This window comes from Thamnophis sirtalis, unplaced genomic scaffold (assembly GCF_051295495.1).
Source record: "Thamnophis sirtalis isolate CommonGarterSnake01/CBP01778 unplaced genomic scaffold, rThaSir2_p1.2 scaffold_4, whole genome shotgun sequence".
Lineage (NCBI taxonomy): Eukaryota > Metazoa > Chordata > Lepidosauria > Squamata > Natricidae > Thamnophis > Thamnophis sirtalis.
In genome coordinates this window covers 97,498,164-97,525,186 of record NW_028261384.1, presented here as the reverse complement: position 1 = coordinate 97,525,186, position 27,023 = coordinate 97,498,164, and the positions used below count along the sequence as shown (strand labels likewise).

At 40.3% G+C, this 27,023-nt stretch overlaps 1 protein-coding gene across 1 annotated transcript; it reads right to left on the bottom strand.

Moving 5' to 3' along the window:
• Positions 1 to 375: 375 nt before the first annotated feature.
• FTSJ3 (FtsJ RNA 2'-O-methyltransferase 3) lies at positions 376 to 26,489 on the bottom strand. The gene is made up of 22 exons (XM_014069073.2): positions 26,351 to 26,489; positions 24,649 to 24,754; positions 22,673 to 22,719; positions 21,507 to 21,586; positions 21,000 to 21,099; positions 17,742 to 17,936; positions 16,632 to 16,747; positions 16,305 to 16,409; positions 16,032 to 16,132; positions 15,740 to 15,820; positions 15,202 to 15,354; positions 14,352 to 14,487; positions 13,506 to 13,708; positions 12,449 to 12,566; positions 12,070 to 12,163; positions 6,932 to 7,085; positions 4,815 to 4,897; positions 4,602 to 4,704; positions 3,258 to 3,441; positions 2,780 to 2,874; positions 1,217 to 1,460; positions 376 to 1,185 (listed from the first exon to the last, which is right to left on the bottom strand). The coding sequence occupies exons 1-21, from the start codon at positions 26,415 to 26,417 to the stop codon at positions 1,265 to 1,267; spliced, it is 2,517 nt and encodes an 838-aa protein (XP_013924548.2). The 5' UTR covers positions 26,418 to 26,489; the 3' UTR covers positions 376 to 1,185; positions 1,217 to 1,264.
• Between the last annotated feature and the right edge of the window lie 534 nt (positions 26,490 to 27,023).

Below are 27,023 nucleotides of genomic sequence, written 5' to 3'. Positions count from 1 at the left end.
GTGCAGGTGTATAAAAAGAAAAAATTAGCTTTTATTATATTGGAGGAGATGCAAGAAGCAAAGGGTATGCTTTAGATATGTGTACAGTAATCCTGAAGCAGGAAGGAACATAGCACACTCCAGTGATTTATTAACTATGCAGGTGAAGATGGGGTCCTGTTGTTCAGCACAGGTTTTCAAGCAAGGAGATCTGGACCTGGTGCTTTCTGGATCTTTTGTCTATGAAATAGACACCGCACATCTTTTTCTAAGATTACCAAGGGATGGGGCAAGGCATGGAGATAGGCATAGGATTTGGCTAATGTTGTTGTATTTGAGATGGTTAGTTTAGGACACTATTGGAGGCACTATGCAGAAAAAAATAATAATCCAAACTTTTAAAAAAAGATTTTACATTTTAATGTAATAGCTCAATTTAGCCACAGCATTAGTACTCAAATCCACGTAGAGCATTTTTCATTGTTAAATCTCAGGAACAGAAATTGCAGAGAGACATTTTCACATCGCCACAATTTAGTATTAAGCATTGAGCCAGGCCAAGAGGGAAATCAAACACAGAACCAAAAGTTCCTGGACCTTTTGGGACTTGCTAATGCATCTTTTGATCTAAGAAAATAAAGAAGTAAAAATAAACTAAAAAACATCTGTTTTCTAACATAAGACTTATAAAACAATATGAAGGAAGGAGGGCTCATATATACATTCTTGACAAATCGGCTACTAAGGACTATGAGAAGATGGTTTTACAGAATGCAAGATATAGCATACTTTTAAAAAATTATCTGTTCAGTAAAGTTTAAGGTACCCCTAAAACAAAGACACAGCTGTGGCCATAGCAATTAAGAATTAAATTAAGGCAGAGTTAACGTTGCATTCCACACCTAATATGACTTTCTGCATTTATTTCACCAGCCTCTTCTTGAACCTGGACATCACTTGACTATTTCAAACATTTCTGGGAGACCTTCAGTTATAGCAAATTCTATTTTTTTTCTTGGTAACAAAATTTAAAATAATCTGAAACAATTTTTTTCAGGAAAAAAGAGTTTAATAAAACACAAATAATTACAAAATCTTGAAAAAAAGACAGCCCTGAAGGGCATAAGCGTCACATGTCCACCTTTATGCAACTTACATTATTAATGGCTGAATGGCAAAAAAAGCAGTTTGTAGGATAAGGACTAGCCCATAGAGAATGTCTCAGATGTATTCCAAGAGTCAAAAGAGCCCATCCTAGTCACAAAATAATTAAGTTATGACAATTTTACTTCTGCTTCTTGCGTCTTGGTTTCTGTTCCTTGTGTTTTTGTGATCTCATGTCCTTCTTGAGACGTCTGTCCACCACTTTGAAATGGCCCTTGACTCCAGCAGGGCGTCGAACCTTCCGCCCTCCACCTTTCTTGGCCACGACGTAAGTCACCTGCCTTTTTTCATTCCCTATGCCTGCTTTCTTGTAGATACTGTTAGAGGAGGGGGAAAAAAGATTGGGTGAAATCTTCCTCTCAGAGTCTCTTGTCAAACCAAAGAACTGCTTCCCGAGATTTCAGTGCCTCCAATCCAAGCCACTTTCCTTTCATTACCTTTTATCACCAATTCATCTATATGCCTCCCTAAATTGATTACCATATAATTAGGTGACAAAAAGGCCAAATTTCAGAAGCATTACTAACCCTGCTTTAAGCAAGGCCAGTCACAGGAGTAGGAATTGTTTGTGTCTCAAACTGCCCTATTTTTAAACTTTCAACCCACAGGAAACAAAGACAAACACTTTCATGTTGCTGCTACTTCTCCTGGATACTTCTTTAGAGGATGAGGGGACTGAGTTACAGTCCTTGAAAGGTTGCCTGTCCCTGTTAAAATGACTCTCTTTGTCTAAAACTGGAAACCAAATGATAATTTATTCCACAAAAAGTAGTTGGCAAACTTATTAAAAATACAGGAAGTTATTCAAAGTGTTATTTCTTATTTTATTTTTTCTCTTCTAAAACCTATCAAGCCTAAATCTGACCAAATTCTAATTTGTGGGGAAACCTTAACAAAAGAATTTAGAGGTCAATGTACCATAGCTGTTACAATGTTGAACTAGGATAGAAGAAGCCCAAATTAGCGTTCAGCCAAGCAGCTCAGATTAAAGTTTATTAAAGACCTACCAAGTGTGAATTATACTTAAGAATAGAAACAGTGCCATTTTTTTAAATAAGGAAGACTGAGAATTATTTACTTGTCCTGGACAAACCTGTAACTATCTCAACATTTATCTTAAAGCCTACCTTGAGCCTTGGCAACTTACTCCCACATTCCATCTAAAACTAAATACAATATTATGCTTTCCTCCTGTAATTTTGCTGTTTATCATCTTGACATGTACATTCCATCAAGATGATAAACAGAAACTTGCAGCACTCCGAAACCTTATTATTTTGGGGTCTTTTAAACTGACCTACAAAAAGATTGTTCTAGTACTGATCAACTAGACATTCTTTTTCTTTTACAATGAAATATAAAACTTTGAATAAAGTCAAGCAAGCTTCTTCTGTGGCCCTTGAAATCTAGTCAATTCTATATTTACTTCTAAAGAAGAGGGAGGAAAGCCATCCAGAGTCACTTTGGCAAGTGAGATGGGCAATATATAAATTTAATAAACAAACTTGAATATGTAATTCAGGAAGCTTAATATCTGATAACAAAAATCTTAAATGCAATAGAAAAGATGCTGTCTCTAATCTTTGAGTTCAGAGGGGAGGGGAGAGGAACCTTATTGAGAAAGGTGAAAACCCACCTGCGTAACTGGGCAGTCTTTTCACGCTCTGAGATATCTACAGTATTCACCACAGATTCTGCTTTTTTCTTCATCTGCTCCAGTTTCTTCAACATCTGAGGAGAAGGAGAGAGCAGTTATGATAGGGAAAAAAAACCAAAGCGTGGAGATATCTATGAGTCTGTACCTGGCTCTATCCTCTGAAAGTTATTTTAAAAAATCACACAGCAGTAAAGGAAGACATTTTTTTCCTCATAGCCCCACGAGACCTTACAAATCAAGATGACTAACAAACACTTGTATATATACATAATGTCAAGCAATAAAGTGGTGGGGTTGCTTCTGTAAATGTAGACATTATGATGAATGCAATGTGGTCAATAACTAAGGTTAAAATTCTAATTTAGTATTGTGTGAACCCGTCAACAGTCTGGTTGGCTATAAGTCAACCAGACTACATAAAGTCTGCTTGGTTATAAAGAAGCATGGCCTTGCTTACTCGTCGTTTTTTGCGGGCCTTAGCTTCTGCTACTTTCTTGATGGGCCGAGCATTAATTTCCCGCCAACGCTGGCGGTTCTCCTCCACAGTCTGAGGGTCCACAGGCAGTGGTTTGCGCCGGTGCTGGTGCTCTTCTTGCACAAACCATTCAGGTAGTTCCCCTTCTTCCTCGTTGAAAGTATACCTGGGAACAGGAAATAGAATGATATAAGGGGGCCAGTCACAGGAGCCCTCCTCAAACATGAGGTAGCCAAAGCTTCTCTCTCAATTATAATAATTTTGAAAAATGGATATACATTTTACTTTTGTACAATGAAGAAAGGAAATGGAGTTCAATTTTTGAATTTGGTAAAGATTCATGTTTGTTTTCTGACTGCGGTGAGGGAAAGGGCCACAATACGAAGAGGCATGGATGTTACAGTGATGGAACCATATTTGCTAAGTTGACTGGCCAGATTTTCCTTTTTCATGTTTTCTTTAATTTTAGAAAGCTTGATGTTTTCTCTTTATGTTGTGTGTGTTTGTGTATTGTAATTGTATTAATTCTATTTTAGGAAGTGCACTAATTTATGTGCATTTCTGCCTCAACATGAAATATTCCTTCCCTTATTTTAACCCTGATTGCATTGCAAAATTTATATACTGCATTTCTTTACAAGGTTCCCAAACAACTTAAATCTCTTCTCTTATGCCTCATACTAATAACTTTTATGAAAGCTACATAAGCCAATCAGTATGCTATACATTCAATCCTCAACTTAGGTTCTTGCAGACCCAACTTACATAGGGCCATCTGATTCTTTGCTTCCCTAATTTCTGCTCTTCCTTTTTATCGTTCTCTGCTGCAAATTGGCTGTGACTGCACAATAAACTGGTCATAGATAAAATGGAACTAGTGGTCAACCTAGTCACTGTCTTGGCATCCTACCTATAGCAGCAATCAGTTTAAACCATTTTATAAGGTTTGTTTGGGCACAACCCAACTGAATAATCTTCTCCATCAAATGGTGGAGAGAACTGAACCAGTGAAACATTCCTTTTGAACCACAGGAAAATGTTTCAAAGGTTTTCAGGTATACAGAAGGAATATTTGAAAATGCATTTCAGGGATCAACACAAAGTCTTCCCTAGACTTAGGGAACATCATCAGTTTTCATTTTGCTGATTTCACTGTGTCTGATTTATGGGAGCATAAAATGTGTTTTGTTTTGTTTTTGCTACATAAATCTAACTAGATAAAGCAATTTTTTTAACTCATCAGTCATCCTCAGCGCATTGTGTTCTTCTCTTCAAAAGTTGTTTTTTTCCAGTTTATTTGCTAATGCTCTTGTGCTTTCAAATCACCTGTTGAAAGATTCATCAATTAAGTTTCTCTTGGCCTTGCGGGAAGTGGCAATGACTGCTCCTAATGCCAGTCCTTCAGGGTTCAGAACCCGAGCTCGCTTCACTGGAGGGAGACAACAGTTTCAGTTAATATTCTGAGCCAGCATGCCAGTTCTATTCTTGGAAAATCATAGATGAGATGCAATTGTTCTCCATTTCTCTTTTTCTCCTTACCTGGATCTATAATGGGGACCACCTCAATACCACTTTGGCCCTCTCGCAGACGTTTTATTCCTGCCTGGGAAGCTGACAGTTCCCTGAAATACAGAAATTAAGGTGGAAGTGAGGGACCATCTCCTCTCTGGCATCGCATTAGGTGAAATGTGGAAAGCTACTTTAGATATATTACCCACCCCTCAAATATTACTGTGTCATAAAAATTGTAATTTGGATCCCAAATACAGTCATATTCACTGCTGTCCATACATAGATAAAAGCTGTTTGTAATAATCCAAATCTGAAAATATAGATATTAAAAATTGAATTCATTATCATTTATGTAGCTAGTATTTTAAAAATAAATTGTTGGCAAATTAATTTGATGCCAACATGAAAAATCCTATGATGACTGGTTTAAATTTGTAGTAAATTAATTTAGTAGTATATTAAAATGAGGCCATCAGGGAAAACTAGGGCCAGATTTATGTCAATTGCTAAAAAAAGCTTTAAGAGATTAATATCAGCATTTCCTTATATAAATTCATTTGTCCTAAAAGCAATGCAAATTGGATAACTTTTTTCTCTCTTCAGATCAAACATATTTTCATGTGTAGCTTATAAATGGAAAACCATTTGTTTAAAGAAACTAATTTAACTGAATAATAAAGTTGCAATATATTAGGTTCAATTGGGACATTCAATAAAACCAACGTCAGAATGCCAACAATGATAAATGCCATAACTTTCTTTTAAAACTTGAGAAATATTTCATAATGCAGAAAAATCAGTATCTATTTTATCTACAAAATATCATAAATAAAGCACATTTATTCTTTTTAGCCAAATTTAGCGACCATCCTTGATTATGCTTAGAATGAATGGGTTCCTATGTTTGGAGGAAATGTTACCCAATATCAAATTAGGTACTGATTTCTTCCTTCTAAAAATGAAGGAAGATTGGGGAGAAAGGAGATAAGATCAGTATTAGAACTGTATTGTATGACAAGAGATGGATTTTCCCCATACTCCATATTTGAGACAAAAAGACCACCTGCTGCTTACATTCTTGTTGTGATAACTTTTTTGTGGATTGTATTTGTGAGAAAATGAGTAGAGGTGGACAGTGGAAATGTTTAGGACTGCAGGACAGGAAGAAAAGGCATTAAATTCCTGAGTTAAAGCAAGCATTAGAAACCTCTACAACTGAGGATATTATGCGCCATATTGGCTCAGAAATATATCTGCTCTTCTCTGTGCTCAAAATTCACAGAACACTGAAATGTTGTTTTACAGAAATAATTTAGCAGCACTTATTTTTCAAAGGTTGTTTATTCACTTTCAGCCTAAGACAAGTACATCTACATAAATAAAGCTCACGTTTCTTGTTTTATATTGAAGAGATAAAAAGACCTCCCTAAATGCAGTACTAATCCTTCCCATCTCAAATGCAACAGAAAGCTCAGGAAATGAACAGAACAAGCCTGGGGTTATTCACTATATTGAGCAATGGCTTTAGCCATAATTTACTGAATTATCTAGAGCATACATGGAGAAGTTCATGCCACTGACTAAGCCATAAACCTAATTAGCCTGGGGTTACTAAACCAAAATAACAATAACAATATATATTAATTATGGTTTGTTGCACAATTAGCCAGATCTTTAGACTGGATTTGGCATTTTTACCTATCAAATCCTCCCCAAGGACCTAGGATAGGCAGATGTTGCTGTGTGATGGTATTAAAGATATCATTACAGGACATAAGCTATTCCAAGTAAAGCTATTTTTTGCAATTGACTAATGGTGAATTTGTCAACGCCAATGACATTCAGGTAGTGCTCCAGTTGTTTTGGGAACACACCCAAGGCACTATTACTATTGGTATTACTTTTTCCTTATTTAGTACAAATAATTTCAAACAAATAATTATTATAGTTCATTGCATAGTCAGCCAGATGTTTAGATTGGATTTGGCATTATAATTATTAATGATTATTATTGGGAAGAACTTAAAAGATGGATAAAAATGGTAGATCCAGTTTAAATATCAGACTTACTATGCAATCAATCATCATAATAGTAAACGTATCACCACAGTGCAACATATGCATCCAGTCCCTCATGACCTTACCTGTCTTCATCGCTACTGTCACTCTCCTCTCCCTCAGAGGACACCATTTCAGATGAATCTTTTGTTCCTTCAGGTTCAAGACTTTCCCTGTTCATAGATTCAGGCACAGTTTCATGTTGTAGCAACTTCTTTTGCCTCTTGTTCTTCTTCGAGACTTAAAATTATTTAAAACATTTCAATTAGTGAAAAATCTTCTCTCCTTCCTTCCCTCTCATTATCTTAGATTCCTTGACACAGGTTTATGAAGGAGAGGAAAAAAGATATAGCATCAACATGCTCAGAAACACAGACATCAGGCATGAAATGCTAATGACATTTAAAGGAAAATGATCATTGGCTTACCTGAAGGGTCCTTTTCTGTGCACTGCGGGAGAGTCCAAGCATGGCTTAAATTAGTCTGATTGCCTAAGGACTGAGTTCAAAATCTTTGGCCATGCTTCTGCTCCTTGTTCAGATTTTTAGCGATGCCTGTACAGAAGATGCAATGAGATGGCATTGGAGAAAGACTGGTGATCCCGAACCCTGGGCCTGCACAGAGCAGGGCAGGATTGGACTCTCCCACAGTGCACAGAAAAGGACCCTTCAGGTAAGCCAATGGTCATTTTCCTGTGCACTGCTTGGAGAATCCAAGCATGGGACATACCCAAGTTAGTTGTCCACAGGCGGATAGAAGAGGAGGAGGCCAAGGGTTTAGCCGCAGAATGAACTTGTTGTAGCACCCGTCTGCCAAACGAGGCCTCAGCCGAGGCAAACATGTCTAACTTATAGTTCCGGACAAACGGAAAGGGGGACGACAAGATGGCCGCCCTACAAATGTCCTCTATTGATGCCTGGGTTGCCCAGGCAGCCGTCGTGGAAGCACTCCTCGTGGAGTGGGCAGCGATGTTGCATGGAACTGTCCTGGACTGATATTCATATGCCAGGGCAATGCAAGCCCTCAACCACCGCCCGATGGTGGATGTTACTTTCTGCCCCATTGACGCCGGTTGAAAAGAGATTAATAACGCCTCCAAGCTGCAAAATTCTGCAGTCCTCTTCAGATATCTGTGTAAGGCCGGTCGCACATCCAGCTTATGCCAGGTACGTTCTCTGGGATGCCTGGGTCGTGGACAAAAAACTGGTAAGATCACCTCCTGCAATCTGTGAAACCAAGTGTTAATTTTGGAAATAAATGACAGGTCCAAGCGGAGGACGACCCTGTCTGGATGAATGATGCATAAATCGTCCCAAACTGGCAGGGCCAACTCAGATATCCTCCACGCTGAGGTAATGGCAATGAGGAAAACAGTCTTAAGAGTCAGATGTCGGAGACTATCAGAACGAAGCGGTTCGAAAGGGGGCGAGGTCAGGGCCTGCAGAACTATGGAGAGCAGCCACATGGGATAGCGATGAACGACCGGAGGGTGTAGGTTCGAGGCACCCTTGATGAAGGTATGCACCCTCGGCAATTTGCTGAGGATCTGGATGGATGCCCAGTTCAGACGGTGGTCAGAGCTGCCAACTGCCTCCGGAGAGTGTTTGGAGCGAGTCCTTTGTCCAAACCTTCCTGCAGGAAATCCAAGACACATGGCACTGTAGCAGTGACCGGATCGAGATCATGGGCAGAAAAGTGGCAAAGGTAGTCCAAGTTGAATTGTAAATTCTGACAGTAGCGGATCTCCTGTCCGCCCAGATGGTCTGGATCACCCGCAGGGAAAAGCTGTCCCTCCTCAGGCGGTCCCCCTCAAGTGCCAGACAGCTAATTGCAGCCACGGGGGGCCAGATGGACGATGGGAGACCTGTTCCTGAGAGATGCACCAAGGAGATACTACTGACAGACTTATGAGATCGGCGTACCAGGAATTTCTGGGCCAATGGGGTGCCACCAGAAGAACTTCTGCTCATTCTGCGATGATCTTGCGAACCACTTGCAGGAGGAGCGCCAGATGTTGGAAGGCATACAGCAGACCGGGCGGCCACTTGCAGCAGAGGGCGTCCGTCCCCTCCACTCAGGGAGAGTGGAAGTGGGAGAAGAAGCGGGGAAGCTGTGCATTCTCCTGACTGGCCCAAATAGCCATTTGGTGAGTTTTGTGGCAGGCTTTTTCTGCCTTCCTATCCTCTGACTTAAGACCCTCCATGAGATCAGCTAGAAGAACCGAATTAGAAGTCAAGGAGGCTTCTAGAGGGGGCAGTTTGAGAATATTCTCCAAAGACTCCTCCACTGAATACAGTTTCTTGTCCCCTCTACTGGGAGCAGCTAAGGAGCCCGGTTGGACCCACTGATGTTGTACCACATCCAAAACCAGTTTGGGCACAGGAACCAAATCCTGGGCCGGAGCCTGCTTCTTGAACATACTGTCCCTGGGATTAGGAGCGTCCACTCTGGGAGTTCCCTGATCAGTCTGAGGGGGCACGCCAAGTTGCGTGATGGCTTTAGCCTTGTGCAAAATGGACTTGAATGTAGTGGGCCTAAATAAACCTGAGAATGTAGGGGTGTCAGGGGGAAGATTTTTGTCTTCAGACAATTCCTGGTCATCCTGATCCTGCTCATCCCCAACAGAAACCTCACTGATGACAGGATTCCAGAGATGGATGCCTCACCCTGCTAGTGGAAGCCACAGGTTCCTTCCTGCACCCACCGACCGATGGAGTAGTCTGGTGCTGAAGGCCATCGGCTATGCCCTGCAAAATGGCATGTGCAAGCACCTCTTGCAGTTCAGAGGAAAGCACCAGACCCTTGTCCTCCCTGGAGCGATGCCTGGCTCGAGGAGGAGAGGGGAAGAGGGCTCTGGGCCTGAAAGCCTGGGAAGGGACTCGGGAGGGGTGCCAGGCTCTGACTGGAGAAGGGCCAGGAGAGCTGGGACCCACTACTGAATTGTCCGAGGATAAATCTAGCTCCTCGCCTTCCACCTCTACCCTCTGCAAAGGCCCAGTGTGGACAATTGGGGGTGGGATCTCCCAGAGCCCAGCTGACCTGCCTTGGCATGGAGGCAAAGGGACTGCTTCTATAGAAGTCTTGCCATTCCCTGCCATCCTGCTCCTCCCTTTGGCCTTCCCCCTGGTGATGGCCCCAGTAGGACCAGAGCTACCATCTCCAGAAGACCCAAGCTGCTCTGAAGCGGTGGTAGGCATCCTGCAGACAGATCCAGCAGCTGGTGGTGTGCTAGAGTTAGAAGCCAAGGGAGGAGAGCGCTCTGGCCGGGACTCACAGCCCAAGCACGCTGGAGACAGAGGAAAGGTCCAGCCTCATGGTCCTGGCAGCCTCCGCAGCCTTATGGTCATTTCTCAACTTGCTAGCGCCGCTGCTGAATGGAGGCTGAGCGGCAGAGAGGTGGGGGGACTCGAGGAATGGCCATGTGGTGGCCAAAACAACGCTGCTGCCAGGAAACTGCATTTTAAAAGCATGGGTGGCAGCAGCGCAGCCAGCAACCTGATCTGCGCCCATACACCACCTGGTGGTGGTTCCCTCCTGGAAACTAGCAGCCCAGACAAGGCGTTGCCAAGAAAGCACCCGAGGCGGAAGCTTGTGATTGGCTGCCGCACGCAGAGGGGGGCGTTCCAAATGGCAGCCGCATCCACGCCGGGGACCAGAGGAAGGAAAAAAAGAAAAAAGCCTTGGAGCCTGTCTTTTTAAAAGTTTCAAGCTGGGGAAGCTGGTCGTGGTGCAAGACACCAGCAGTGAGCCTCAGCAAGTCAAGCCTCCGCGCTTAAGGCACGAAGGCAAGCACTCCCCTCGCTAGCTCGCTCCTCTCCCTCTCTCACCTCTTGACGATCATGAAGCACGAAGGAAAAGAACAACAAAATCCAAAACATAAAAAGGGAAGTAAACCAATAGAAAGAAAAGTAAAATAAATAAATTGTGCTAAATTGGAGAGTCCAAGCTGAATTAAATTAGAAAACAGCTGGAGCTCACTTAAATTAGTCCTGATAGGCAGACTGAGTTAAAAATCTGACCTTAACAAGGAGCAGGAGGCGTGGCCAAAGATTTTGAACTCAGTTCTTGGGCAATCAGACTAATTTAACCCGTGCTTGGACTCTCCAAGCAGTGCACAGGAAAAGGTGGTAGTAGTGCAATAAAGGAAAAAACCCAGTTGTTTGAGCCACTACTTTTTGAATTAGAAAGTAACATACTTGGGCAAAGTCCTAATTATAGTCCCAAAAGCAATCCAATATTGTATGCTATTCTTGGCAAATAAAGATATTCCTTTATATCTTTCAGCACTATGATGCCTTCCTAATTTGTCCTGAAATAAACACCCTGATTATAGAATTCTGTTTCTCATTATAGTTGGTGCCATAATTAAGAAAACCTGCCTGTTGACCTAAGATTTAGACTGAGCTTGGATTTTTCTGGTTCTGAGTTAGGATTTTAACATTTTATGTGGTTTTGCTGGCTTGGTGTAACACTGCTTCTGGGATTATTCTGAATGAAAAACAGGACAGGATTTGCAATAAACAAACTAAACTCTCTTATCATGCCCAAATAATATAGGACACAGTCTAATATGTGCAAAGTCAAACATGATAGGGGGGCACCAGGCTGAAGAATAGGTTATCATATTTTGAGTTCTCTGAAAGTAGCAATTTAAATAAATAGCCCTTGCGTTGTAGTCAAGGCAAGATCCGCTGAGTGGCTAAATTGTTTCAGTTCCTTTTCTTTAAAAGTGCAAAGTAGGTTGTGATCATCTTTCCAACAGGTTAAAGTGACCTGGAATTTTATACCACAAAAATTTAGTACTGCTATTACATTTAATGCCAATGATGTGCAAAGTATGTTAGGAACCAATGTGTAGAGAGCCTCGAAGGCATGTGAAGCACAACATCTGTAAAATTCCACATACAAAAAGAAATGAAGGAGCAGCCTTAAATCCTTTTTCTCTTAACATTTAGCTACTGCAGGACATTCATTTCGCAGTTCAAATTTCCCAACCCAATTTCAATTTGACTTTGGGGATTACTTTGAATTGAAGCCAATTCATATGCAATGAAATTACATAGTTATGTTTATTACTAGGGAAGATAGATATGGGACAAGTGGCTTTTAAAGATAGACCCAAAGGCTCCGGTTTCATTCAAGTTACTTCAAGAAGTGCTGCACGCTGATGCCTTATTTTCATTTATCATCCAACTTAGTCCCATAAAGTCGAATATTGTTTTACCTGGTGGGTGTTCTGCCCGGTTCTGGGATAGGACTTGTGCTTGCCCGATCTCTAGTGCTTCATCAGCATTATCATCAATTCCAGCAAAAGCCTCCTGAATGAAGGAAACACAAAATTAACTTAGATCATTTACAGAAATGCTACTCAAAATGTCACTTTGTGAATCCCTGATACTTCAGTAGTTTTAAAAAGAGTCTCAGGCAATGCCAAAAGAAAGGCATTTCAGACCATTGGGTGAAGGAAGTACCACATGGGGAATGGAAGGAAAATATTTCTGTGGCAGTTTTTCCCAACTTGAGTGCTCTTTACTTATATGACTTTCCACTTCCAGAATTATTAGCAATGACCATGCATTACACTCTTGGGAAAAGTTACTCACTTTGCCAAACCATAAGCTCATCCGATGTTGCTCACGCTCTTCCTTGTCCTCCAGTGGCACTAACAGAGGATTTCCTCCTTCAGCATTGTCTTCTTCCATTTCATCTTCAGAGGCAATTCTGAAACAGATAAAACAATGTTGCAGGAAAGCATTCCTATCTAATCAATTTGGTAATGAAGGCATACGTAAACCATTGCCATGAAAATTCATGAACTGATCTTAATCGTCAAAATCCCACCTTAATTACCCATTGAGGAATAACTGGATTGCTCTGTGCTTTTCTTATGCTCATCTAACCTAAGTGCAACACGTTCTTGTTTCAATCCCCATTATCTCCAAGTAGAAATAGAGGAGATTCATGCTCCATATTTTGGAGAGATACTATGAATTAACCCCGTCAACATGTAGAATATTTTCTTCACCTGAGCCTTTCAAAATTCCGCTATTACTTACAGGGGAGTTGGGATGGGCTTAGAAAAAAAGGAAAGTATAGATATACTGGGATCAGAGTATGCTTTTAAATAATACCATCACTATTAATACTTTGCTACTGGTAGTATTAATTAATTATGATAACAATATACTATTTCATTTGACCAAAGTGTCATTAGAATTTGTCTCTGGTACAGGAGCACACAGGGAACTTGCAAAACAACAGTGAAAATACTACTACTACTAAGTATGCAACCAGTAGAAGGGGAAAATAAGAGATAATAATTCTGAAAAGAGCTTGGGATGGTATGCAAAAGCAACAAAAACAATCAATAACTAAATTCCCATGAAATAGCATAATTAAGTCAAATGGATATCCTGGCAATTTTGAAGAAATGAATTGGGAGTGTTCTGTTAAATCATTATGTGTGCAAACACACAGTGATCCACAATTGCTTCCCAAATGCAGCTTTCTCTCTCTCCCTACCCAATTACAATTGACTTCCAATTCTTCCAAGTTGAAAAAGTGTTAACATCATTTTCAGAAGACCACCAATTGCATAAAGCCAATTTCCCCACAGAGCAACCACCACAATAGAATCAATTCTCTGCCACCTTCACTTACTTTTCTGAGACACAGGCCTGCTTCAATTGCTTGGCCCGCTCCTCAATCTCTGCCAGCTCATCATCATCCAAGTCACTGGCCAAGGAGACATCATCATCAGAGCCTCCTTCTTCTGAGAGAGAGAAGTCGTTGTCAGCATTGGTAGATGATTCCACAAAAGCATCTGCAGCTGCCATGTCACCTTGGACCAACTCATGCAGTAGCTGGAAGCAAACAAGTGGGGTAGTGATGGCAAGTATGATCACACAGATTAATCCTTTAGATTAATTAAACTTTTAGACCTCCTGGTGGGCTCTGATATGATTAATCATGGCATCTTCCTGGATCATCTGTGGAGTCTGGGAATTCGGGGTTGTTATTTTTTTCCTGGATCACCTGTGGAGTCTGGGAATTGGGGGATACTTTACACTGCTTTCATCCTTCATGAGTGGTTCAGTAAGCTAATGGGGCAGGAAAGGTGTGGTGGGGGGAGAGCGCACTTAAGCAAAAGTTGGCTATATTGTGTTTACAAAGCTAGAGCATCATTAATATAGACTTTACATACTATCTTGTCATTTAAAATAGATTATTCAATTATTTCCAATTCCTTGGTGGTTATTTTTTCACTGAATGGTGCCTATGTGTGTTTGATATATAAACCTTCAAACACTGATCAATTTCACGATGCCTGTCCCTTGCCTTTTAAAAACTGTGGAGAATAAATAGTTGAGGGAGCTGGCTATTTATGCCTCAATATGTGGTGAAGGAAAAAAGAGTGAAACACAGTTTTGGGTTATTCACCCTGATTCAGAGTGAACCAGTGTCACTTCCTAACCAATTGGCAGGTTCTCAGATCTTCTCTATTACCTGGTTTTTGCCAACTGCTCTGAGAGAGAACATCCCGGTGTCCCCATCATCTGCAACAGAAACACCCGGAAGATCCATCTTCAGTTCAACACGTTCTCTTTGGCGTCTGCGCTCACGCAGAATTTTACGTTTTTTCCTGGTGATGAAGAAAAAGGTTAATAACTTGAAGTACTTCACATGAGTCCATCACATGATTAGATCAAATCACTTGATTTGAGCACAGTGCGAATCAGCATGCTGATTTTGAATTAGGGAACTCCTACTCTAAGAAGTTTTTCACACATTCTAAAGCAGAATATTTTACAGAATTTCTACTATTTTTCAAAATGTCAACTCTTAAAAAAATTAGGTTTGAGAAGGGAAATGCTTCAACACACACACTCATATTCACCAGAGCTTTGGGTGTTCTTACATGCCCATATTAAAGGTAAGGATTAGAGGACAAAAAAAAAAGGACTTTTCAAAATTCTAGTCCTCAGATTACTATGATGCCCACAATTTCCACTCCATAATGTTTGCTTGAGATAGCTATACAAACATATTGATCCAGACTCAGATCTCCAATATGGGGTTATAAGAGGGAAGTATTTTGATGACTCACAAATCCCAAACATTACTCCAAACGGACTAGGTTTCTAGTCCAAGATATGAAAAGACTCTTAAGTTGAGAAAACTGATCTGAGTTCTAGGTCAAACTATAGTATCTAAACAAATTTAAATATGCAATTAACATTTTTCCCAAGCTTCCTCTGATGTCTTTATACAATGCCTGATTCCTTATTATAGCCATTTATTAGTAGGCAGAGAAAGGATAATTCCAAAATGGACTTGTTGCTTTCTCTAAGCTCACCGCTTTAGTTCAGCTATCTCCTCAGCTTTTTGCTGAGCAAGTTGTAATTCCAATTCTTCAGCCTCTTTTTCTTCTTCTGTCCTTTGAATTTCTGGAGCTGTCTGCTTGGGTTGCACTTCTTCCTCTCCTTCTTCTTCCTCACCAGAACTTAAACTAGAAATGGCAAGAAAAAGAGACAGATTTTGAACTGTAAACCACTCATAATAACTTGGCTGAGATGGAGAGCTTCAAAAATTTAATTACATAAATAAAAATCTTTCATTAATAAAAAGCTGAAAGTATTTTATTGAGTATTCAACTGAGATTTACTGTCAAAAACCAGACAGCTAGCAAGCAGAAAACTAGTTAAGAAGCGGGAGGGGCATTTCCATATCTTAGTAAATTGAATAAAATGCTCCGTCCTCTATCTCTCCCTCAGCCATAAGCTGGTAGAATAGCTGCAGTCAGGCAAGAAGGCCCACCAAACCAAGATGACTCTCCTGTTTTGTAGCTAGTAAACTGCTAGCTAAAATTTCAGAATTGGGTCCAATTCACTTACTTGATATCTATTTCCTTAGCTTGTTCTTTCCGCTTCTTCACCAGAAACCGCCTCAGTTTTGTTCTCCAATTCAGCAGGGCCCTAAGCAAGGAGAAGAAGACAGTGAGAGTCTACACATATTGTTCTTGTGAGAAACATCACAAGCAGGAAACTTAATTGGTTCCTAATGGATTGAGGATGACTGACATGAAGTTATTGGGATACTCAGGTGATTATAGTTAGGAGGCTAGGATGGACCTTATTTCTCCTTAGCATCCTACATCCCATTCTTATAATATGTCAACTTCCGTACCGGAGTTCCTTACGTCCAAGAACTCGGATGTCTTGACAACAATGGCGCACTTCCTCACTTGTTGCACTGTGATGTTCCAAGTCTTCATTGTCAAAGACAATCTAGGAGATAAGGCAGAGAGGACAAAAATAATGGAAAGGTCTCTCTCCCTGGTAGCTTGTCCTAAACCATAATTCTGATTTCTAGCACTGTGACATCTTGATAATCTAACAACTTCCAAAGTCCAGCCCTCCCACCCCATCCCATCCCACACCCCTGCTGCACAATCCTTACCTCACTGGCTTTGGCTAAGAAGTCCACTGGGTTGGAAGATTTTAGAAAATCTGTCAGGCTGCAGCGGTTATAAAGAATTGTGGCTCCATCTTCATATCCTTCAGCCTATTTGAAAAAAATTACAAGTAATACACAGCAAAATGGGTGTGTAAAATGTTTCTCAAGTAAGAGCCATCTCCTTCCACCTAATCCTCTGCAGTCTAAACACCAAACCTTCCCACCTTTCAATCATTATTTCTGCCCAATGAATGAATACTCCTCTGAAGCTATCTACAGAAGCTTCCTCACAGCTATTGTTGGAGAAACAGCAATGTCTCCCATACTGACCTTTGGCTTCCTTTTGGTCACCAATTCACTCACAGACTTGGCCTGCACCTCCACTTCTTTGAAAGCAAACTTGGGGTCAAAGAATTTATTGTCAATTTTATCTGGAGCCAAGTAGCCTACAAAGAGATGAGAGTAGATAAAAAGGTATTCATAACCAAGCAAGTCACTATCAATTAAAATGATCATTTCCCCCCTCATCCTGAGGTTCAACATAATATGTACTTGGCAGCTTCCCAATCAGGCACTCATCTGGCCAAAACCTACTTTGTTTTTACAAAGGTAACATCACGTGCTTCCAAGCCAACCTTTGGAGTATTTGGGAAACAAATTAACAAAACTATTTATAAGACAGTTCTATCATACTAGAATAATCAGAAATGATGATTTGTCACATCCTTCTTCAGGATGCAGATATTTTGGACACAGTGGCAGAAGATCCTCTGTCCATCAACAACTTTTTCTATATCCAGCCCAGAGTTGCTTTGCATAGTAGGCTGGGTGGCATATACATATAATAAACAAACAGAAATATATCCTGCAACACTACATGTAGTTAACGAAGAAAACTCCAATGCTGTAATATGCTGGGTTTCCCAAATCAGCCATATTCATTTAACATACACACACACACACACACACACACACACACACACACACAGTAGAGCAGGGAGGGAGGGAGAGAAAGGAAGAGAGGAAAGGAGATGAGAGAAAAAAGGAGGAAAAAAGATGGAGAGGAGAGGAAGATGGAAGGGAGAAGGAGAGAAAGAGTGAAGGAGAGAGGGTAGGAAGGGGAAGAGGAAGAAATAAGGGAAGAAGGAAGGGAAAGGAAGAAGGAAGGAAGTAAGAAGGGAAGAAGGGAGAAAAGAAAGGGAGAAGAAGGTGGTGTCAAAACAGTCGAGGGATGGTAAACAAAACAACCCAAATTGAATATTGTAATTCTATAAATGGAATGACAAATGTATAAAAACCATGAATGTAAAAAAAAAAGAATAACTATGTGAATGAATACCTATAATTGTATAGAGAACAAAAAATAAAAAACTTTATATTCCAAAACACCTACACCTCCATTTGACAATCCATTCCCTTTCTTCCCATTCTAGCACTCACCCTGACAGACGACAAAGATCTCAGCTGACTCATTACGGGAGGCTTGTGGCTTGGTGGCTTGTACTTTATGGAACAGCTGCTGAAAGATCCACAGAAGGGGCTGGTAATCCCGGGAACGGAAGACCTTGGTGATGAACCAGCCGCCCTTAGACAAGAAGTCACAGGCCAGTTTCAGGGCTGACAGCGTAAGGTTTGCTGCCAGGAGAGATGGAAGAGAGAGGAGAGAAAAGGGACAAAGCTAAGGAAAAGTTAAGACCAGCCTCTGCAATTTACTCTAAGCTGTTTACTCTAAAGATTGTACACTCATTCGAATTGCATCATCTTGAGATGAAGATAATACAGATGATCCTCAATCTATGACCCCAATTGAGCCCAAAATTTATGTTGCTAGGTGATAAACATAGTGAGTTTTATCTCATTTTACAATTTCTCTTGCCACATCTGTTAAGTTAATCACTGCAGTTCTTAAATTAGTAATACTGTTGTTAAGTAAATCTTGTTTCTCCATTAACCTTGCTTGTCAGAAAGTTGCAAAAGGGATCACATGACTCTGGGATACTGCAACCATCATAAATGTGTCAGTTATCAAGTATTCAAATGTAAACCATGTGACCATGAGGATGATGCAATAGTCATGTGAAAAATGGCCACAAGTCACTTTTTCAGTGCTGTTATAAATTTAAATGGTCACTAAATGAACTGTTGTAAGTTGAGGACTATCTGTACAACTCATCTACCATTATACAGAATGAATATAGGAGTGGCAAGAGGCTTAGTTAGTGACATTTATAAAAGAAGACAGAAACCCATTCCACACGATTAGGGGCAAGGGAAGGAAAATGATTTTACCTCAGAGAGTAATCCTGATACTCAACAACAAACTTTGTTTTTCAGAATTAGGTAGATAGCTAAAATTTTAGGGTTCAATTATTGTACTAGAAACAGGAAACAAAATTAATTTACCAGTAATGCATTATCTGCATATTAAAGCAAAATTCAGTTAAACGACAAGGAGTTATTTCAAGCCTCTAAGCAGTCTGGCTTTATATTATTTGCAGCTACTGAGGCAATCAAGAAGGGCGATAGAGAGTAGCAACCACTGCTAGAGCGGTTAAGGATGCAGACCATTGTTGACTAGTATCTGACCACAGTAGGGAGTGAGAGCACTCCTCACGGGTTGCTGCCTGGCACATCTGGTGCAGAACTTTCCCTATAAGTTCGGGGAAATTCTATTAAATGAAGGCCGTTAAATGATGTTCCTCAGCTAACAATTTGCATTTAAAGTAGAACCCAGAACCTTTTAGCCAAAATTGATCATAACTGCAAGATTCAATCTTGGCCCATATGGTCTGCCAAAAAGAAAAATCTCCCATGATTTGAATTTGATGCCTGATAAATTTTAAATTACCTGGAATTGATTAGCTACTGTCTTCTTCTGGGCCATTTTTTTCAACTTCCTAGTCTAGTTCATAGGCTGTGTACTTTCCTGAGGGTCTCCCATCCAAACACAAACTGGATGTCATTCTACTTAGCTTTTTGACAAAAGGATACCTAAGTGCTGCCACCTAGCGGGACTACAATAATCAAATCAGGCTGAAATCATTTGTTGTATACTATAGAATTAGAATTAGAATTAGAATTAGAATTGATTTTATTTGTAGGCCGCCCTTTTCCCTGAGGGGACTCAGGGCGGCTCACAGACAACCAGGGAGGGGGGAATACAACACTAAGACGACAACACATAATAAAATAATAAGCAACATGCATACAACATTCGGGCGGGGTAATGGTCCTTATCCCCAGGCCTGACGGGCGAGCCAGTTCTTCAAGGCTGTGCGGAAGGCCTGGACGGTGGAGAGGGTACGAATCTCTACGGGGAGCTCGTTCCAAAGGGTCGGGGCCGCTGCTGAGAAGGCCCTCCTCCTTGTAGTTGCCAGCCGACACTGGCTGGCCGATGGAGTACGGAGGAGGCCTAACCTATGAGATCTTATAGGTCGTAGGGAGGTAATTGGCAGAAGGCGGTCTCTCAAGTATCCAGATCCACTGCCATGTAGGGCTTTATGGGTGATCAGTAGCACCTTGAAGCGCATCCGGAGATCGACAGGTAGCCAGCGCAGCTCGCGGAGGATAGGTGTAATGCGGGTGAATCGGGGTGCACCCGCGATCACTCGCGCGGCTGCGTTCTGCACTAGCTGAAGTCGCCGGATGCACCTCAAGGGCAGCCCCATGTAGAGCACGTTGCAGTATTCCAGCCTAGAAATCACGAGGGCCCGAGTGACTGTTGTGAGGGCCTCCCGGTTCAGGTAGGGTCGCAACTGGCGCACCAGGCGTACCTGGGCGAATGCATACTATAGGTAGTTCTTGACTTACAACCAATAGCTTAAGAGACTGTTCAAAGTTACAATGGACTTACCCCACAGCTATTTATGACTCAGTTTCAAAGTTCAGACAGCCACTCCTGCCTGTGGTCGTATGACTGAATTTTTTGACAATGGTAGTCCTCGCTTTACAACCCTAATTGGGATTGTAAACCTGACCACTAAGCAAAGCAGTTGCTAAGTGAGAATCATGTGGCTATGACTGTGCCTTCCAGTTGGAAAGAGATAATACCAGTGACATCTTTGGCTCTTGTTTACACCTCAACCATTCTCCCACTCTTTAAAAAACGTAAATAATTGCCTGATAAAAATGCCTGATAATTGTCTTAACAAAAGCAAGCAGATTGTGTCACATGCTATGCTTGCTCTCTTGAAATCACTTCCTCTTTTTCTCTCCAATCTCTTCACTCTGAAGGAAGGAGAGGGGAAAAAAAGCAAAGTATTTCTCTAGGCAAAACCTCCTTTACCTTACCTTACCTGCCATCAACCTCTTCAATCCTTCTGCTATGAGGTGGGGAGGGGGCATGTAGAAGGGTCAGGCAAAGATTTAAGTGTAGAAAAACAACCTATCCATTTCCATATTTTAAGTGCCTAAGCAAACAGGCAAAAATATAAAACCACAAGTTTCAACAGTGTGATATTTGACCAAAAGGGAACTAAACATAGGCTGGGTAGCATGGTACCAATATAAGCACTGGGCTACTAGGCATATTGTGTCTACATATAACATAGCATTGTTCTTACATCAAATTAGCTGTACAAGATAGTTTGTTGTAAAATCCAAATTAAAGTTTATGTGATATTGATCAATGTCTATTCTGCATTGCAAAGCCCCAAAAATTGTTTTCTTCTCTTCCTTTTCTAGAAGAAGCCCCCATACCTTGAGTAAAGGCATCGTGTACCCAACTGGCACCTACATTGGGAGCCCCATCATTCAACACAACATCTACTTTCCACGTCTTCAGCTCCTTCCGCAAGGCCTGGGGAGAAAAACAGCTTAAATATCCTCATGAGAGTGAATAAATGCTGCGGCTGACTGCTAAGATACTTCTGATACTATCAATAGTAAACCACTGCCATCTTGTGGCAAGTGACAACAATGGAGAGACAAGGCAATCTTTTAGCCTGCTTTTTAGATTAATACTATTTTTTTCCTGAGGTCTTAGACTAATTATGCAATTTTTATAGTACTTATATCTTAACAACATAAAGTCCACTAGGATTTGTTTTCTTGCTTGTTAGGTGGGTTACATGAAATTGAGTTCTTTTGGGCTCCTGGCGACCATGATGAAAACCTGTGAATGAAGCTGCCGAATGCAGAGGAAGCAGAAGCCAAATCTAGCAGCTGTCAAGGCAACGGCATCTGGGAATCATACAAAATAATTACCTGGCGACACTTCTCAGTAGTGATGTCTTCCTGCATTGTTACCACATTAGGGATGGGCTTGATGGGGACCAGATCAACCCCTGAAGATGAGAAGAAGGGAGAATAAAGAAGCAAACAAGACAAGGCAAAACAAATCAAAGTCACCGAAGCTGTCATTCCAGGCTTTTTTCCCTGTTTTCTCAAATCCATTCTATTTTTTAAAAATGATTGCCACATGTTCCTATGTTTTAAATGTTATAAAGCACTTTGAGTTTTTCTTTTGTTTTTTTAATCAGAGGCCCCTACGCACCAGTTAGTCATCAACTTACAATCAAAACTGGGACCAGAATTTCTGATACTAAGCAAGGGGCTGTTAACTGAGTTGTACCCAATTTTATGACTTTTACCAGTTAAGCAAATCACTGAAGTTGTTAAGTCAATCCAGTTTAATGGCTCACATGGTCTTTAAGCGAGTCTGGCTTCCCCCAATGACTTGACTTAATGGAAGTTTCCCAAGAAGGTAACAAATGACAGTCCCATGAGTCTGGGTTTGCTGCAATAAATACACCACTGGTCTATATAATATACGCAAGTAATACTGGACATCAGAGACAACAACCTGTGTCCAAAACCCCATGCAATCTCAACTTTTTGGATTATTTCAGGGCTACTTGGCTAAAATTTTGCAGCAATTACACCACACATATAAATTGGCTTAAAACAGGTGCATTAAATTACTGCTAGTGCACTACTAAGTTTAAATTGACCTTAAATAACCCTTCCGTCCTAACTCCTCCTATAAAAAAGGATAGAATCTTTCAGTCTCACTTCTCTGGGGATGTCACCCCCATCGCAGTAGGCTCCCTGTGGACTCAGCAATCAAACTGTTTTACACATTGGTCCTTCAACTACTGTTTTGCCTACCCACAATGTTTGATTATTCTAAAATGCTACATCGCTATATTTTTTTCTCATATAATCACAATATCCTTCCTCTTGTTTTTGCTGCACTTGTGCTAGATAGCATGCTGGTACAGATCAGCTCATAGACATTGGCTTTGGGAGAGGGCTCGTGTCTTTATTCTAGTACAGACATCTGGTGGGTCATGGCAGAAAATACAAAATCTGAAGCCATTTGGTTCTTTTTTTTTTTTGTCTCACATCATTCCTCCATCCACGTTACTCACCGACAATAAGACTGGACACTGGCATAAATTTTGAGGCCACCTGAAGCCTGTAGATAGAACAGAATCAGATATAACTCTGAGCATCTATCAGTCATCAATGATATTGAAAAAGTGAGAATGAATTTACCATGTGTTCTAAGTTAAGAACAGATTTTTTTTTCATTTGCAATCTAAAATCTTCTAGTGTCATACTGGACAAGATTCCTTAAATGTCAACAGAAGAACATGCAACTACTGTTTAAAGTGAATGAGCTGTGATCTATAAAAATCATAGTTCAAATCTTAGTTGAAGTGTTATCTGACAAATTACTCTATGCCGTGTTTCCCCGAAAATAAGACAGGGACTTATTTTCTTTTGCCCCACGAAATATGGCATTGGGCTTATTATAGGGGAAGTATTTATTGTTTTGGGGTTGCCGGGCACCTGCTCCCTTGCGAACTGGCTCCCGAAGAGCCGGGCACAGCCTTAGGGGCAAACCAGCCTTCGGTATACCGCTAGGTCGGTGAGCGGTGCTCTGCCTGGCTGGAGGGGGAATTATTTTCGGGGGTGGGCTTATATTTTTTCCTACGCAAAAAAATGTGGCAAGACGTTAGTTTCAGGACAGGTCGTATTTTCGGGGAAACACGGTACTACTCCATATCCACTTTTGAAATACGAGAAATATAAACTATTTTACAGTGATGTAACAATATCTTAAAGTCTTTGTAAACCAGGAACCACAAATAAATTAATGTTTGATATTGAAAGATATTCAGAACACAGTGGAGTTTATATGCCAAATTAGATTTCTGTTATAAAGAAAAGAAATAGTTTTCTAATTAGAACTTATTACGATGTGGATAAAATGCAAAGGAAGATTTTTTTCTTCTTCTGTCATACTGAGCATCCAGGATCAACTAATGAAAATAAATGGGATTTTTTTCCTACTTAGTTAAATATGAAATGACCACAAATGACAAACAATGGGCACCAATTTTAAAAAGTTTGAAAAAGGCAATAGAAAAATCCATGGAACAGTACTAAGCTATTAAAGGCTATATATGCTGCCTCCAGAATCAGAGGCACCGAGTCCCTGAACGCCAATGGCAGCAGGATGAACAGAAAATGTCACCGGGATCATATTGGCTTTCCAAAACACCTGCTGGTTTCTCTGTAAAGACAAGCTAGATTTATGTTTGGCTTGATCTGGCATAAAACGTCTATTATTATTAAAATGTAGAAAAATTAACCACAGCCCTAATATTTTATTACTTAAAATCCTAAAAATCTGGGAAGATCTTCCCAGAGTGTTCATTGTATATATTTGAAGGGTTCCTTTTTAATTTATTGAACTTAATTATATTTATAGCACTGTACCTCCACTGGAATCAGCATCATGATTCATTTATGCCTCACTGATTTCAAGAGCTGAATTATAAATAAGGTTAAATTTGTAACCAACTGTCCCAATCTATATTAATATAAAACATGTTAGCAATTGTAAATACTAAAATAGTTGTGTGTCGTCCCCCCCTTCAAAGCAGGGAGATTTCTCATTGCTTTTGGAGAGTCAAGAAAACAAATCATTCTTTTCTTACTCAAAACAGTAGAGGAACACAGGTAATTCTTATTCCTCGGTAGCATGACGATGCATTGAGAATAATCTAGCCATTTTGCCATACTGATGGACTGGGAACATATATTTAACTAACCTATTAACTTGCCCTAATTTTGTGAACACACTTCTAAAGCATTTGGAACATTTAAGAAAGAAAATCTGCAATATATTGCCTTGCTCTGTGCAAAATCTGTTTCGGCAGATGGCACATATTTTCATAATGTGCTTAACTCTTCATTGGATAAGGAGAATTTATTAATAAGAGGACAGTTTGAAGTAGTGACAAGTCTAATTGTCTAAGTGTATCTAGTCTATGTGCATCAGCAGCAGGAGTATAGTCTTATAGAAAACCCACAAATACTTGAACTGAATACTAACCATCCTCCGGGAGCGGCACACAGATCCAGCAAGGCCCGTGACTTTGGGAGGAATTGGAATTTGCGATTCAACTGGATCAACTTAAAAGAAGAACGGGAGCGAAACCCTGGAAAACAAAGTCAACATCAGGCACAGTTCTAGCTATAGCTATCAGATTCAAACTGTACCTCAGCAATTTGAACAATGAACTGTCAGCTTTAAGGAGTCCAATTACAATTTCAGAATTAATTCACCATGTTAGAAACACAAGCAAAGTTTGCCAGTGAAAAAAAATCATACCTAGCACCAGCCCCATAATAATGATAGTGATATAGGGTTACGCTCAAACTATAGGCAGAAAAACTCGGATTCTTGTCTAACTCAGTTACATATGTTCACTCTCATTCTTTTTCTCAACCCAAACTGCCTCACAAAGTTGTTGCTGGGGAAGGAAAGGGAATAGGGAGCACTATATATGTCCTGAGGTTCTTAAATTCAAAGAGGAATAAAAATCAAACAATAAATAGAGGCACCCCCCCCCCAAAAAAAGAAGAATGAATCATAGATGCCATGATTCAGGTCACCATCCCAATTTATCCAAAAAAGCACCTAAAGTTGACTAGGCAAGGTGCTTACATGAATTTATTTGGGAGGCAGTATTACTATTGGGCAGTAATGTTAAATGGGATACCTCTAAAGCAAGGGTCTCCAAACTCTCGAGCTCATCAACTCCTTCATAAAGTTTCAGATTGTTCATTGACTCTCAAACATTATATTAAAAGAATTTAATAAACACTACTTTCATAAATACTACAAATGAAAACAATAGTAAAGATAACACTGTTTTCATTGATGGCAGACCTTGGATAACCCTGTCTTACTATAAGTGATAACAATAGTAAAGATAACACACAGCTGTTTTTCATTGATGGCTGACCCTGGATAACCTTGTCTTACCTCAGGACTAGGGACTAGCATGGAGATCAAGAGAGACTCCAAAATATTGATTCTAATTGGAATACAGCCATTTAACTCCCATTTTGACCCTCAGCCTTTGGATAGCCCCATCAACCCCTTGAATACTGAACATGTTGGGGATCTTTGCTCTAAAAGAAAAATAATTCCTCCTCACTGTGACAAATATTTATTCAAATGTTACTGTTTTGCTCTGGCAACTGCATATAACAACTTTGAGGAGATTTTTGTTTGAAATCATCTTTTAACTTTTTTAGTCAACTTTAAAAAAAAAAGATTCCATTAATATTGTGTTTGGTCACAACTTCCATTTTTCCAGAACTCATGTTGGAATTTGTCACCTAACACATTAGGAAGGGATTTGATACAGGAAACTTTTTTATTATTCCATTCTGATTGCCAACCATGAATACCTGACAGTAAGAGAATAATCAGATTAGATCAGATTAATAGAGTTGGGAGGGACCTTATGGGTCATCTAGTCCAACCTTTTGACAGTTAATGAACACATTTGTTACTCAAAGCTATTTAGTCAAAACGCAGTGCCACATACTCTTTTACATAAAAAATCAATTCTGGGACGCCAAGAGAGTAGTCAGGACGACCATTCCTTTCTCTTAAATATCAATGATCAGTATGGACAGTATGAAATACATTTTTGCCTCCTGGCGGCCAAACTCTCCAAAGTCGATGCGAAGAACGATAAACCGAAAAAGAACATAAATGTATTAAAAGCCCGTTTTCTCACCAGTCTCTTTGGCCAGGTGATAAAACTTGTCTCTTCGGCTCTTTCCGATTTTTCCCTTCTTGCCCATCTCGACTAAGAATCAGCGGCCGCAGCAATTCCGACCCGGGGAATCCCACGTGCGCAGAACCTTCAGTGACCCTCCCCCCCCTTCCCCCGTAGTTCTTCCTGTTCCTCTTCCCTTTCACCCCCGCCTTCCTTGCGTGCCAGGCATCCGCCTTGAAGCTTTTTTCAGCCATTTTGTGTGTCAGTTGCCCTTTTTCTCCCACGCTCCAAAGCAGCCGGGAGAAAATACGAAATATATATAATATTTTCCCAATCACATTAACACCGAGATTCAGGAAATCTTGAAATCTAAAATGTAGCGATAGTAGAATGTAATCTGATGACTTTTCGAACTACATTTACGATTACCCTCAGCCATCATCTGTGATGGATACGTAACCTGTATTGCGAAATTACCGTAGGTGGCAGCTACGTATTCAACACGCTAAATGTGCTAGCATTTAATTCGGTTCAAGCCTTACTGACTGAAATTAAGAAAGTCAAAGTTTTGAAGTAGTCTATTTCTAAATTTAATTACGCCTTGAATCGAAATAATTAATTATATTTATTTCGTCCAGCATATATTAGATAACATATATAAGTATAAACCTGATTTTGAAAGCATGAAATG

Bases quoted from the DNA above. Each gene is read 5' to 3' on its own strand.
- FTSJ3 (XM_014069073.2), bottom strand. From the start codon at position 26,417: ATGGGCAAGAAGGGAAAAATCGGAAAGAGCCGAAGAGACAAGTTTTAT. The intron at 7,086-12,069 runs GTAAAACAATAT...AATAATTTTAAG, and splicing joins CCGGGCAGAACACCCACCAG to TCTCGAAGAAGAACAAGAGG. The intron at 4,898-6,931 runs GTAAGGTCATGA...TCTGTATTTCAG, and splicing joins GACAGTAGCGATGAAGACAG to GGAACTGTCAGCTTCCCAGG.